Here is a 15492-nt window from a genome sequence, read left to right as displayed (position 1 = left end):
AAAGTGAAATAACTAAACATAAACATACAAGCTTGATAAAAATGCTCATTTTAGAAGAAAATTTCAGATGGCACTTAGAGGCTTTTGCATCTGAAGTCTTCATATCTATATGGCAGTTCTTCCCCATGGTATCGATGTCAAAATTGTGGCCAGTGAAAATGATAAGTGGCTAGTAACTTTGGAAATCTTTGTCAAGCTCTGATTATAAAGGTCGCAACTGAGTATCTTCAGAGGTTATTCTACTGCCAGGTGGTGAAGGTGAAACAGCACCATTGTGAAATGACTATTTTAAGTTTATATATATAGCATTTTATTTGTAACACATCTAAGTAGCTGATAGAGAACTGACACCATTTGATGGAATTTAAAATCTGAGTGTGTTCAATGCGTTTTGGATGAAAAGCTTCTGCTAAATGGCGAGTAACAGGAGGACTGGCTTGCAAGCACTGATACAAATACTTTAGACAGACATGAGAAGAAAAAGATGGATTGAGTACAAAAATAAACATCTGAATAGGACAGATAACTTCTGATCAAAGAACGAGAGAATAATGTAAGCGTAGATAGAATGAACTTACCTGAACCTTGAAGAATCAAAAACAGAATGAGTAAACGCAGCATCTTCTTATTCTAGGAAAAGAGAGAAAGGACAATACACATTAGAACTCTACTTTTAGATTTCTCAAATGCTTTGATACACAGTCAACCCTGTGAACCCGGCCTATGTGAAACCTAGATAAATTCACATTTCTCTAATCTCAAACGGATCACAGTAATCTATTACACCATGACATGGCATAGTTTAAAATATGTCAGTGTTAATAAACAACTAGGAATATAATCAGTCCTGTATGAAACTGACTAAATACCCAGACTAAATAGTTCAAATTCAGGAGAAGTTAGTCTGCTGGCTTTATCTTATCATGAATTTACTGAGGGCTGACTCATGGTTCATGGTTTGCCAACTTTGTGGTCTGGTGTGCACTTGTGAATGCAACTTTTTTTGTTTACCGAAGCACAGTTAACGGGAAACTGATGCCGAATGCCATGAGCTCCTCTGAGGCTCATGCAGGTCAGTCATGCTAAGCAGTTTTAGTTTAGCTTTTAGTTTATTTTCCCATAACAGTCAATTCCTGCACAGTGTGGGTATTCATCATTTTTGCTCCTTTGAAATCATAAAAGTTTTATGGCTTTTAGTTCACATATATTAGCTTCAAGACCATCTATATGCTAGTGTCCATCTAAAAGTTAAAAAGGGCCCTATTATGCTTTTTTTCCCAACGTTCTCAACTGTGTAATGTCGCTGTTTGAGCATGAAAAAAGTCTGCAAAGCACAAAGTCACTCCAAAGGGAGTTATTCGCTATAGCACTGTTACTGAACTCCCTGAAACGCTTTGATTGTAGCCGTAAAGTTTTCTTCTGAGAATGTACGCGTCACAATATTCCTCATTTAAATAATTCCCCCAAGGGATACGGGGGGGAAAAAGTAAGGCCTAGCATTAGTAGTGTGTTGAAACTCGTGGTTATGGTAAGGGACGTGGCATTTCCGAAACACGTTCAAAGCTGCTGACCAATCACAACACACTGATCCAGCCAACCAATCAGCACAATGTGCTTTTTGGAAGGAGGGGCTTCATAGAGACAGGAACTAAACCAAGTGTAACAGAGACTCTGGCTGTGTTTCAGTTGGTTTTTTATGCCCTTCCCTCGCTAACTTCACTCGTTGAGTCTCGTTGACTCAGATGTACGTCATTGCTTACATTGCACGGGTGCCCACTGCTAGCGAAACCTTTGTAATGGGCTGAATTGGAACGTCTTAAGCCCTTGATCACTTGGAATACACTATGGAGTTGATTTATTATTTAATTTTTAGTCTGTCCATATCAACTTCCCTTGTGCACTTCACGAAGTGGAACACACTACAAAATTCACAGGTAGGGAAGTTCACAGGTACTTGTCAAACTGGAGTGGAACGCAGCCTTGGAAAAGAGGTGCTGCAACAATGTAAAATATGTGAAAAACAAGGTGTTTTTTGAATATTCAAGGAAGAAAACCACACCAAAAACAAAATCAAGACTTTGTAAAAAGGTATAATAGGTCCCCTTTGAAATAAGCTTGTGGACAAAATAAACGCATTTAAAATGTCTTTCTTTGTGTGTGCAAGCTGTGATAGCTATACTATATATATCCTGTCAACTTCCTCAAGTTCCTCACATGCAAGAAAATTGAATTGCATTTGTCAGACCATTCATTGAGCGTTAAACTTAAATTATTAAGCTCTTCCTGCTTTGAGGCAAGCCGAAGCTGAGTTATTTTAATAAAAATGTAAATAAATTTGCCCTCTCATTTCCTGTAACAGTAAGAAGTGATTCATTTCAGACTTACATGTGATTTATGAACCTGTCTTACACCTTTTTGATTTAACGGCCTTCATTGTGAAACCATCTGACAAGCTGCCAAATGATTTTAATCAATAAAACTTAAACACAAATACATGTGTACAGAAGGAGGAACATAACCAATTATGTTTTCAAGACATTACTTCCGTATGCTACCTTTCCCAGAATGGCCTGATGATCATAATCCAGGCAGATGTTTGACACATACAGCTGGCCGAGTGCAGCTTCCGCTGGCTGTTCTCTTAACAATTACACCTATTTATTTTTGTTCCCACTTCTGGCTTGGGAAATGGGAACTAGCTCGGGAATGATGTTTTCCTGAATCCTAGCTAAAATGGTTAAATATAGCAAAGGCTTTTGCCATACATTCAAATAAGTGCTATAGTGCCCAAGGTCCAAATTCCCCTTCTGTGGCCTGCATATAAATCTCACAAACCTCTACTCTTCCTCCAGATATTGTTATTGGTGCCCATTGTGTCGGGCTTCCACTTCCTGCTGCTAATTGCTGTTATGACAATAACTGGGATCACCGTACAGGGAAATGACACCAGGACTTCATACACCTGCTTTCTGCATTGGCATTTTAACTGGATGTCCACTATGGACAGTTTTCCTGTAACTACACATTTTTATAAACAATAGGCATATGATTTATCATTTAATCACAAAAAAACAGTGTTTTTGGATGAATTAACAGTCTCAAATAGAACTGGTAAATTTAGACAAAGACAACAAAATGAACTGAATCTTATCACTTGAATGAATCAGATATAGGACGAAACAATTCACTACAATGACTTGAGCTAAACAATGCTATAACTGATTCACAGAAATTAACTTTGGATTTTCAGACACTACATATGAGAGGGAGAGTGGGCCATTTAGGTGTGTGCGTTTCATTATTCCCTCTGTTCAGTTATTAAAGTCATTGATGGCATTAATATAACATTGTATATTTAATGTATTTTCAAAAATAAGCTATTTTTAATAGAAATAACTTAAAAAAAATATAATTCAGAAAAACATATTTTCCTATTAATTTCATTTACAAGGTGTGTATATTTTAAAAATAATTGTGATTTAGCAGCACACCCTCCATGCCACCATCTTCTAAATGACGTCAAATGACAGTTCTTGCTGAGGTTGGGGTCGTGGATATCTGACTCTGAATGGCATTATTTTCCAATAGCAGGTGGGAAAATTCATAATTGTGAGTTGTCTGAAATGCACCATTGTTTCTTGCAGAAACGCAAACGTGCTGCGTAACACACAAGAATTAACCTGATTGGTTCTCATCTCCTGATTGGTTACCATATCCGATGTAGCCATTGAAAGCCTAAATTAAACCTGTTCATCATATAAAGTGATCGTGTCTCTTCAGAAAATTTAGATTAAACTGCTCGATTCTTATGGATTCATTTTTCAATCTCTTTATGAACTTTTTGAAGCAACAAAGTGGTAGTTGCGTGGACTGTCAATGGAGGGACAGAAATCAGGGTTGACAGGTCTGCACAACAAAACAAGCCCAATTGCTAATCAAAACTAGCCCCAATCATGGCCAAAACTAGCCATATTGAGTGGCGTTTATATGAAGGTCAGTGACGTGATGGGTCACTTTTTTGTCCAAAGGCCTTAATAATAATAAAAAACAATGATATGACATCCAAAGTATGTAAGGTAGTACAACTAGATCTCTTTTATTGAATCCAATTATATTTTGCTACATATAAAGATATTTTAAAGATTTTGAAGTGTCAAAAGGTCATTCGGTTTAACCGTCCAAAGGCCAATACAGCCATTTCATTTGTGATTAAAATATCTTAAAATGTAATAAATGTATTTTTTATAATGGCATGCTTTTATAACATCATATATCAACATCCTGCAAAATGGTATTAAAAGTATGTGAAGAAGTCATTGCTTTGTTATGAGAAAGAATGTCCGGAAAAATGAATTTCATTGATGTCAATTGGAGTTACCAATATGAAGGGGCCATTTTAGATCAAGTCATGTGGTCAATATCATGTGATAGGATGTGACATCATTCAGACCCCTGCAAAGAACCACATGGTCATGAAGCAAAGTAACAAACTCTCTCTTAACTATTTGAAAAATTCATGTTTTCACTTCAGGTCATTCGGTACAACCGCTATAAAACATGGAAAATGTTGTAATATTTTAAAAACTTGCACTAAATATAAAATGTTTGATTGTCATTTCGCTAGCTAGCTAGATATCAGCCTGTTAGCATTGCTGGAAAATATCGTCATTTGGTATAACCAAATGTGTCTTTTGGTAAAACCGAAATTTTGGTTAAACCAAATGACTTAAAAAATGACAAAAGCAGTGTTATTAATTGATTATAAAAATCACAAAATCTTATTGTTTACACTTAATAAAACTTCAAAAATAATTATATTATTTTTATTAATTATATTATTATAATTTATATTATATATTAATTATATTACTTCCGAAACAAACATAGTTTTGGCCTGATTTTGTTCAAAATTACGTCACACGAGTTCATTCTTCAATTTCACATGAAATACATCAGGGCCTTTACTGCCCAACAGAGATAAGTGGTGGCTTTGTGAAGCTGACTTTTGAATGTCAATAAAAGCAAGATAATGAGAAATGTTTTTGATTCTGTCAAATAAGCTTTGTTTGTGCAACAACCTGTGAAATGTGCTGAGCGGAGAGGTTGCTTTGACCCTAAGAAGGCTATAGTCTACTTAGCAAATTATCGTATTAAAGAAACATCAGCTGAAAGTAGCCTGGAACACTTTGTTCTAATTACATTGTCATGTCTTCGACTGCGGCTTACATGTTTTAAATGTGTCCAAAACTGTTAATAAGTGAAGATGAAAGAAGCATCATGGTAGTGATACCAGTATGTCTGTCTTAATGATAGGCTGTCTTGGCAATCTCATTATTAAGGGACTGCAGTATTTGTGCAGCAGCCAGAAAAAAGGAAAATAGGCTGGCTTTGGAAGAGAGAGAGATTGCGGTGGCTTAACTCGTCTCGTAATTTGGAATTTCCACGCTCAATTCAGGTCGTCACGGCAAGAGAGATTCTCTCAATTAAGCTGTTAATCAGAAGATGTGGGACTGGTTGTCGGAGCAAGCACAATCCAAGCTTGTAAAAATGTGACAGCAAATCTCCCATCAACAGTAACCTACAGCCGTCTGAAACCCCCTCCCGAAATTCCAATTTGGTGCGCCCGGCTGCCTCGGAGAAATAATAAGCTGAACCAATTTGAAAATATTTATCAATGCAGTCCAATGCCTAAGAGTTGACAGTCCTCCTCAAGCTTGTGTTGCTGAACAATTGGCTAATATATTTGTGTGTATTTGAATTCAAATTGAATTTGGTCTATTCTCCAGTTTTTGCACTTGTTTTGCCTCCACCTAATTTGCGCTTTAATACACGTAGCCCTGCGAAAGAGGCCCAACATGAGCCTGCAGCAAAGCCACCGATAAAAAACCTCTTTCATACTTCATAAAATCATAAATCAACAACAGCAAAGTATAACAGGATTGTTTTCTTTTTCTTCGTTGCATTGTCCTACAGTGTGAGAGTTCTGCGTGTTCCCACAAACAGACTGAGCTGATGGTGGTGTGACAATTTAAAGCAATGAGAAATTAGTCCAAAAATCACTACAGAAGTAGAGGAAGTTTCAATTCACACTTCTGATTAAAGATTGTGAAGCTAAACTTTTTTGCTTTTTGTGAATCTAAACTTTTTTTTTTTTTTAACATGAACAGATGAACCATTCACAAAAGGAGAAGGAGCATGTATTAGGAAAGTTAAGAGGAACAGTTGATTACATATAGACTTTAGACAGATGAGGGAACTGTTGAATAAAAATAAGATATCAAAATTATTCCATGCAGCACCAAAAAAAATAAATTCTTCCTGAAAATTAAGAACAGGAACAAATAAACTGGTGACTACGAAAGCACCTTGCTCCGTTCTTATGGAAATTAATCTTGCCTGATTGTTTACTTAGTCTGAGTCACAAACAGTCATCTACGTCTCCACCATATCTAGGCCAGACTCACTAAAAACTCCCAGTTGAATCAGTAAGTACATTTATAATGTCAGCATTATATGTAACATTTGGCACAAGTTCCATAAGAGTATTACACAGTGTCCTAACCAGACTTGACAATAAAAGTTTATGGCTGATATGGGTGAGTAGGACAAAAACTCTTATTACATGTTTAGGTGAACTCTAAAAAGCTGAAGTTTTCTTTGAAATAAACTCAAAACTCTAAAGCATAATGATTAGGCTGAGTAAGAGGCTGATTTTTTGTTTTGTTTTTTCAGTCATTGGCTGCCAAAATCTAATTATTTTTAACTGAACATATTGTTGCTTTATTCCCCATTATGCCAATTCGCGAAGTGTGAATACGTTCTGCCAGTTTCTTTCTATATTTCACACTCCCACATCTGGCTAAGTGACACATGTGACCTGTTATGTATTCCAACAAAGATTCTAAACATAGACAATTGTCTTCTGATCTACAGTTCTTCACTGCCATCACATTGTGTGAACCAAAAACCCCAACAATACCACATAAGATCTAAACTTAATAGACATGGTTTTGGCAAATGTTTAAATTTGACCTGAACTGAAAGTGAAATACTTGTGGGATATAGTTTATATAAGACACAAACAAATGTTTCACAGGTGTGATTGCAGAAGCAGAAAAACAGAAGGCTGAAATCCTCCTGCTTTAGTACTTTCTTAAAATAGTCCTTGAGAAAGACATTCAATGAAAGTATAGATCAAAATAGCAACATAAAACAGAATTTAAAATAAGGTGTAAATGGGAAGTCTGATAGTTTTAGATTTAGAATGAATTTTAAAGGAATAATTTGCCCCCCCGAATAAAAATTCTCATTTACTCAACCCTTAAGTTGTTCTATGTTGGTTTTACTTTTGGCAGCAGCTATTTACACTAAGTGAAAATAGTATATTTTCTTAGCGACAGATGCTATTTACACTAAATGCAAATAGTTGTAGATGTTATTTACACTAAGTGAAAATAGCAATTTATTCTATTTACACTAAGTGACAATAGCATCATTTTCTTAGAGATATGCTATTTACACTAGGTGAAAATAGCGATAGATTCTATTTACACCATGCAAAAGTATCAGTTCTTTCTTTGCATTAAGAGTAAATAGTAATTAGATGCTATCTATACTTTATATTGGCAGATAGTAATTAGATGCTATCTATACTTTATATTGGCAGATACTTTTTGCACCTCAGTATTTTTGTACATTAACAGGATGCAATAATATCAGATTTAAAATGATTAAATGGATGCCTCCTCATTGAGAGAATAAAAACCCTCCCTACACCTTCCCCTAACCCTACCCTATAAACACATTTAATATTATCAAACACTCGTTCGCAGTTTATTTCCACTCATTTTTTAAATTTTTATTGAAAATAAATGTGAGCTCGGCAAAAGGTAGATTCGAACCTGCGTCGATCCTATTAAAAGCCAAGTCCACAAGCCTTATTTGCTACTGCTACGTCACTGAAGATGTTAAATTCTGTGTGTCTTTTTAAAAACTTGAGTGGCCCAAGCAGGCATTGGTGGGCGGAGCTAGTGTAAATAGCGTTTGCCATCAAGGGAGGCTATTTGCACTTAGGGTAAGTGGACACTCCATTTACGTTTTCTCCATGGACACAAAAATGAATTCTGAAGACTGTGCTGGTTCTCCATGTTATTTTAATGAAGACTGAAAAAACTCAAAGGGCACCATTAAAATATCGTAAAAGTAGTCATATGATTTATCTGCTATAATATTTCTAAAGTCATCATATCTCCATCCATAGCAATTACATGGAAAAGAGTAATCAGCACATTATTCAAAGCGATTTCCTTTTGCATTTCACAGAGGAACGAAAGTTGGAATGGCATGAGGGTGAGTAAATGGTAGCAGAATACTTATTTCAGGGCAAACTATTCCTTTGAATATACAGTCTTTTTTTTCTTTTCTTTTTTGCTGTGACAGGGTTGACTTGTTACAAAAAGCAACAATGATGATAGACAGGACCTAGAGTACAATAATAGGGACATCAAACATTCATCAAAGGGTTACAGAAAAAAAGCAGCACATAAAAACACAGTCTCAGATGCAAACTTAACCACATCAACCGACCGCAAGAAGCTCATATCGTTAAGATATGGTTATGATTGCATAAGGTTTGTGTTACACAGTATTTGCTGACAGATGTCTGGGTAAAAAAAAAGAGCAACAAGATACGCAAGCACACAAAAACCCCCCAAAAGTATCTGAGCATGAGACGGCTGAGGAACTGGGGAGACAGTGGAAGGGAAATTTGCTGAAAAATTCAGTATGTGAAACGAAACCTCAGGTCTGGCGAGTATTGGTTTGACATTCTCTTTGAGAGTGACGTCATTTAGGTCGCCTGTTGAAAGGGAACTCAAAACCCTTAAAACTCAACTGACAATGTTCACAAACAAGACACGTTAAAGTGTATGTTAGTGCAATCAAGATATGTTGCACAATCGTCCTTCAATATCTGAAAGCTAACATGACTGTGCAAACAGTCAAACATTTGGTCACCTTAGAAAAAACATCTAGAGAACCAAGCCTGCATACTCCGCTAGACCACAGCCTATTTTACAGACACACACTGTTGCCTTTATAAAAAATAAACTACCACTTTTTGAGAATGAATCTGTTAATGTTTCAGAAATACCCTATGAAGAACTTTTGAGACAGAAATCTCCTTTAAGCATTATAGTTGCCATGTAGTAACACTTTTTTTATGAGTACTCATGAAAACTGCAAAGGCTTTTTTCAAATATCTCTTCAATAACCTGGAAAAAGTAGCCTGACAACGTTTGTTTTCTACCAAAAAAAAACCTGTCTTTACATGGGAGGAAACACCTACAGCACTTTTAGTTTAGTCATGTTCAGTATCTGCACTGACCATATGGCTTTCACTATACAAATTCAAACAACAGCCAATGAAACACTGCAACTATTACAAAGCTTATAAAAGCTTCTGTTCACACATAAAATATTGATAATGAAACAAAGTTTAATTACAGACTCACCACTTCCTTGGCCCCTGCAACACTGAATAGGACAGGAAGCTGACTGAAGCTGAGCTCTGCCTCAGAGAGCAAAATCTAAAAAGTACGCTATGCGTGTCATCTTACACGTGCAAGAAAAACTATCAACACAAGGTGTTCTCGACCATTTTGACTGCAATGCCCCCATTTTCAAAGCCATTTCAGAAGCTCACAATATATGTTCTCTGGCACTTATGCTGTAATGATAATAAAGCTGTTTGTTTTCAACATTTTTGTTGAAATAAACCAGAAATGTCAAGTAATTATCCGTCATTCATTTTGTGATTCCAGAGGTTTTAAGAACTACACATATGGAAGAACCTTAATCGGGCTACAAGTGCCCTCGTCGTTTTGCGTCCTTAGATGCGTTATGTGGATTTGATCGGATGTAGATATTTGATTATGTATTGTGCCATATACACTTGGACAGACAGGTAAAGACTGTATGTCAACTACGCAACAATAAAAAGGCGTTTGTAAACTTATTTGGTACGTTTTGTAGAAAACACCAAAAAAGCTTTTTCGAAATGAAACACAAGAGACTGAGCATGCACATTAGCTTGATCCAGCTTGAAAAATACAATTTTTTGTCATGATTCGAGCGTTTAGAAACAAAGTTTATGAGACAGTTGTTGTCAGATTTCATTGGGGATTTTAAATATGAAATTTAATCGAAAGCTTGGCAAACAGCTTTCGAGAATTTGATGTTTCCCCATTCAAAGAGATAGGAGATGCACTTGGATGCCCGAGAGGCATTTCAAAGATGGCCGCCGAGTGACTTGCCTTAAAGGGACTTTGCTGGAACTCACTGAAGTCTGAAGTACGACATTTATTTTGGGATATTCATGCATCCAACCGCATCTGGAACGCGGCATTGCCCGCTTCAGACAATATTATTGTTGGTTGCAATAGTCAGATTATGCGATTTTGACTCCTTGTGTCATGGAAAAGAAACATGTCAGACTACATGTTGCTTCCTGACCATTCATCGCTTGCAGTCTTTAACGACGTACTGTCATCGAGAAGACGGGACTATCGACTGACAGAATAAGGTGCCGTGAGCAGTGTTGCCAATTGGGCTAACTGTGTTGCCGCAGGTTGTTTTTCATATCCGCAGGTTGAAGCAACCCCAATGATATGTACCCCTCGGAATACGATTTTTACTACTGAAACGCAATTGAGCTAGTTTTAAGTAGCAATTGATCCTTCGCAAAGACCCGCCCGCCTTAGTTACTGTTGGTTTGTCTGACAAGCCATGGTGCTGTCATGCCACACGCAGTGATAAATACATCGCGGAGCAAAGAGGACACTGACAACACATCGACAGACAAAGCAGGTTACTTATGATATTAAACAAAGTCCCAGCTTTCAAACTGTGTAGTTTTTTAAGAAATTCAAACAATAAATACCATTTTGTGGCTCTTTAATGTGTCGTGACAGATTGTTGTAGCGCCTCAGCTCAAGAGGCTCGTAAACCGATCATCTCTTCCTACTAGTTCATTTATAGCGTCAAATAAACTTGAATGAACATGAGAAGGAATGTTGTTTTAAACGCGGAAAGACGTCAATACACACCATTTTTCAAGTTCAAGTCCACCGAGGTTAATCTGCTAACTCCTTTCTGCTTTGTTGGACAAAATTTTGGATTCAGCATTCTGATTGGTTAGCTTGCTTGTCAATCAAATTCCCAGCTAAGGGCTACCCTGCTTAAATAAACAATCGCTACCGAACGCTACCAACTGTTTTATATTTTTGTCATCAGAAAAGCCCAAAAAAGAAAGAAAACCTGACAATGGACTCATATCTGGATTGCATGAAGAGGACAATATGTACTGTCAAAGAGAACTGGACGCAAAATTCGATCGCTTCAGCATCGTGACATCGTGAAGCACCACAGACGTGGCATTGGTTGTCGTTTACTATGACATAAATGAGACAAAGTGAATTAATTTTGCATCCCAGCGCCCACTGCTATTTGACGTTTGTTGTAGGAGAAGTCACACTGCAGGACTGTGCACCAAATCTTCTGACAGAATTTTGTCAGAGGTCAAATTTGATCATAATGGTTATTAACTGGCTGTCAGTGAACATGTCAAACTAGCGACTACAGATTTCTGCCTAGGATTATTGGAATCATTTAGGATTCTCAAAATGTGTCTCAGATGACCAAATCGTGGCCAAAATTGCTCAGTGTGCACCCGCCTTTAGTCTAGCATATCATGCCAAAATCAGGCTAAAATTGTGTAGTCTGAACCTATGCGTGTTCATGTTGAAGTGGCGCTGCACAGACCGCTCGATGACGATGTACACCATCGAGTACTGATCTCAAAGTCATCTCGAAATTGTGGTAATTCAACATAGGATGAAAAGCACTAGTTTCAGATTGGCGCTCACTCACGTGCACAGAGTTTTGCTTCACCTGCAACAGCAGAAGATAAAAGTGAATCTTATGTGGTGGAGTAAAGTTCAGCAGCTAGGCTAAACGAAAACATAAAAGCTTCAAATGTTCTGCTGTATCAAAAATAAATCATCTTTGATGATGCACTGACACGTGAAAACGAGTCAACATAAGAGTTTCATGCGTCAAAAGTTTGTAAGCAGACCACAGTATCACGAGCCCATTCCGTTCCCAGTTTGACCTATAATCATTCCTTCTGTCAAAAAGATGCATGCATAATATTAAATGATCTTAATAATAAACACACTATTACTAATAAATGCTATGCCTGTATTAGACATTGCTGAGTATGCACGCATGTGGTTGTGGCAAACACCACTTTGCTTGTTGATAAGAGTGAAGCGTCTCATGCCTAGCTCATAGTGTCTCTCGCAACCTTCTTTAAAAGATTGCAGGCACTGAAATCCCTAAAGTGTGCCAACAGTTGGCGGTTTCATTGATTTGACCTCTTTAAACAAGAGATTCTCAAGGCTTCCGCTGTGAAGTTGAGCTGTCTGCAATTTACATCTCAACCACACAAACGCACTGAAGTTTTGGAGAATTACTGTCCAGTAGAAACTAATAGCCTATATATAGGCTACAGGAAATATTTTTGTTTTGTTTTGTTTAGTTTTTAAAAAAAAAGAGGATGCTACTGTTCCTGTTTTGTAGATGACATAAGTTCCCCTTGTTGTTGTTTATTAGTCTTTGACACCCATAAATCTATGCAATATGCGAAACACAAGTTAAAAACTACTAATAAGCTGACACTGACCTGCATGTTTGATGCAATTGTTTGGACACGGAATGCAAGTGGCAACATGTTCTGTTTACAGTCACAGAGGCCACTGCCTTAATTGATGACTGTCAGCAATGTGACGTCTGACTAATTTTAACTGAGAGTTAAACAAAGACATCTTTATTTGAACCATCATGTCGCCTGATTACCCTTTAATATATATCCTGGTGTGTGACGAGTTCTGCGGTGCTTTGAGCACCTGCAGATTTCTGCAAAGTATCCTACAAATGAATAAACATGCTGTCAAACAATTATTTTCCTATTTTATTTACTCTGTATTGCATATCATGATTGCAAATCATATTCATTCAAGAGATACTGCTTTTTCATTTTCCTGAGGTAGCTAAACTAAATGTTTTATTAAATAGAAATGAAAACCCCTCCTTACTTTGGAGTCATCCACTCCTGCAGTGCTTTTAGAAGCAGTGAAGAAAAAAGTCCCACTCACCAAATTTCTGTCCACTGCTGAAGGTATCGTTCACATGCGCTTATGACTGCCTCTATTCTTACATGAGCTCCTTTGTCAACCTTCCTGGCAGAATGGGAACTTCCTGACTGTCTTAACCCCTGTGCGCGTTTGACAGGGCTGTGATGTGAATGTCTCATTGGCTGACGTTCCTCATGAAACCTGACACCTGCACACGTTTCACCTACACCATACTGACTGTAAAGAGCGGATTTGTACAGAGTGTATTATTGACATTTATAGAGGGGCCTTTTCTGTATCATATATCAGTTCAAATTCTGGTTCTCCCTTATGCAGTCAGCATTTTCGCATGAATGATTTATATAGGATGGTTGTAAATGCTGGGGGGGGGAAAGATTCCATGAATCTCAAATGAATATGAATTGATGTTTCGGGAGTGTTGTACTTTTGTATGAATTACATGTTTGACAAGAAGTGGGATTGGCTGGCCCCCTCAGGTGCTGAATATCATGATGAATATCACAATGAGTTACTTCTATAGATCTTTCTTCTGCTCAACATCATTTCAGGGGAACCAGCCTCTACGCTAGCCTATCCTTACCACATTGTTTTACATTTTCTTCTGTACAAGATCCAGCAAGGTTGATTTTATTGCATTAGTTTGCATAATAATAAGCAAAGCTGGTGAAAGTATCAATGTCTCATATTTCTCCATTCACTGTTTTGATCGTTGATTGTGTGTGTTTAAAAATATTCTTATTTAGCTTTTTAAAATATTAAAGTCGGCATAAAATGGACATTGCAATGGTATTTTTTTCCCTATTCTGATGTATATCTGAGCAAAAATGCTTCTTGAATGAGACAAAGTGTAGGGCGAGACTTAATTTTGCCCATCGGGAATTGATTGGACGGTTGGATCATTGTGGTATGCTATTGGTGGATCTCATGTGAGTGACAGTTTGCCCCACCCTCACCTCAGACAAGCAAAAAGAGATGTAGCTTCATTTTTTTTAAATAATGATGTGCACAGATAAATCATCTATAATAAATACTGCAATATTCCATATATATATATATATATATATATATATATATATATATATATAATATGCATAATATGTTTACCTGTAATGGCCAGTACATGTATCCTATTCGTTTAGCATTTTTAAAAAGTAGATGTACACAGTCTCGCAATTCTGACTTTTTTCTCAGAATTGTGACTTTACATCTCGCAATTCGGACTTTCTAACACACAATTGTGAGAAAAAAGTCAGAATTGTGAGATATAATCTCACAATTCTGAGAAAAAAAGTATTTTTTCCCCTCAGAATCTGACTCTACAAATCGCAATTGAGAGTTTATATCTGACAATTCTGAGAAAAAATTCAGAATTGCGAGAAAAAATTCAGAATTGCGAGAAAAAAAGTCAGAATCGCGAATTTATATCAACCAATTCTGACTTTATTTCTCATAATTTTGAGTTTATATCTCACAATTCCGACATTATAACTTTATTTTTTTAAAGTCAGAATTGTGAGATAAAAAGTTGCAATTATTTAATTATTTATTTATTTTCATTTAGTGGCAGAACAAGCTTCCATATAAAACTATGCATTTAAATATAATCTTACTAAGACATACTATTGGGAGATATAGAGTGATGTATGCATTTTAAATCTCTTAAACTTCTGGGCCTTATAAACAACAGCAACTGGACCAAATTGCATATTTTTGCTCAGTTTGGGCCTCTGAATAAAATGGTTTCTTTATTTTCCTTCTTGAGTGTGGGCTCCATATTCTCATAAAAGAGCCATACAAATCTAAACGAAACATATAATCCTTATGCAGTTTTTTTTTATAAGTTGTTTAAAAAAAAGGCTTTGCAGGCATAAATACTGATCACAACAAATTTTGTGAAAGCTTTTTTTTTTAATGTCAGGTGTTTGATTGATTTCATGACTTTTGGCTACCAACAAACAGGTTAAGGGTTGGATTAATCACATGTAATCCATCTAAACTAAAGGAACAATACTCATGTCCTTCAAATCTGCAGTCAAGCCTTGACTTGCTCAGCCAACTCCCATTATAACATGGACTCAATGTCTAGGTAAATAATTGTGCTGAATCAGATCTTCAGAGGTTGTCAGTGGGAGACAGGCTTCTCTATTAAAGAGTTATTTCACCCCAAAAGGATGATTTTCTTATTGCAGTAGAACGCCGAAGGAGAGGTTAAGCAGAGTGTCTGAGCTCTTTCATCCAATGAAATGGTTGTCAAAGCATCATAAAAGCATGCAGTTCA

At 36.7% G+C, this 15492-nt stretch overlaps 1 protein-coding gene across 3 annotated transcripts in view; it reads right to left on the bottom strand.

The window, feature by feature from the left end:
* Nucleotides 1–15492, bottom strand: part of si:dkey-262k9.2 (uncharacterized) — a 31524-nt gene that overhangs the window by 2641 nt on the left and 13391 nt on the right. Inside the window, exons 1-2 of one of the 3 annotated variants that reach the window (XR_010892166.1) lie at nt 13215–13350; nt 579–630 (exon numbers count right to left, since the gene is read on the bottom strand). Coding sequence is in view for 1 of the 3 variants with exons in the window: in XM_067365240.1 (XP_067221341.1) it covers nt 579–630 (52 nt within the window). In the remaining 2 variants the exon portion in view is untranslated. Of the gene's footprint in view, nt 1–578; nt 631–9512; nt 9594–13214; nt 13351–15492 lie in introns of those variants that run through there. The other 2 variants (XR_010892167.1, XM_067365240.1) reach the window with 2 other exon arrangements.

This window comes from Chanodichthys erythropterus, chromosome 17 (assembly GCF_024489055.1).
Source record: "Chanodichthys erythropterus isolate Z2021 chromosome 17, ASM2448905v1, whole genome shotgun sequence".
In the NCBI taxonomy this organism is placed as follows: domain Eukaryota; kingdom Metazoa; phylum Chordata; class Actinopteri; order Cypriniformes; family Xenocyprididae; genus Chanodichthys; species Chanodichthys erythropterus.
The sequence above is the reverse complement of the archived record's forward strand: the minus strand, read 5'-3'. Positions and strand labels throughout refer to the sequence as shown.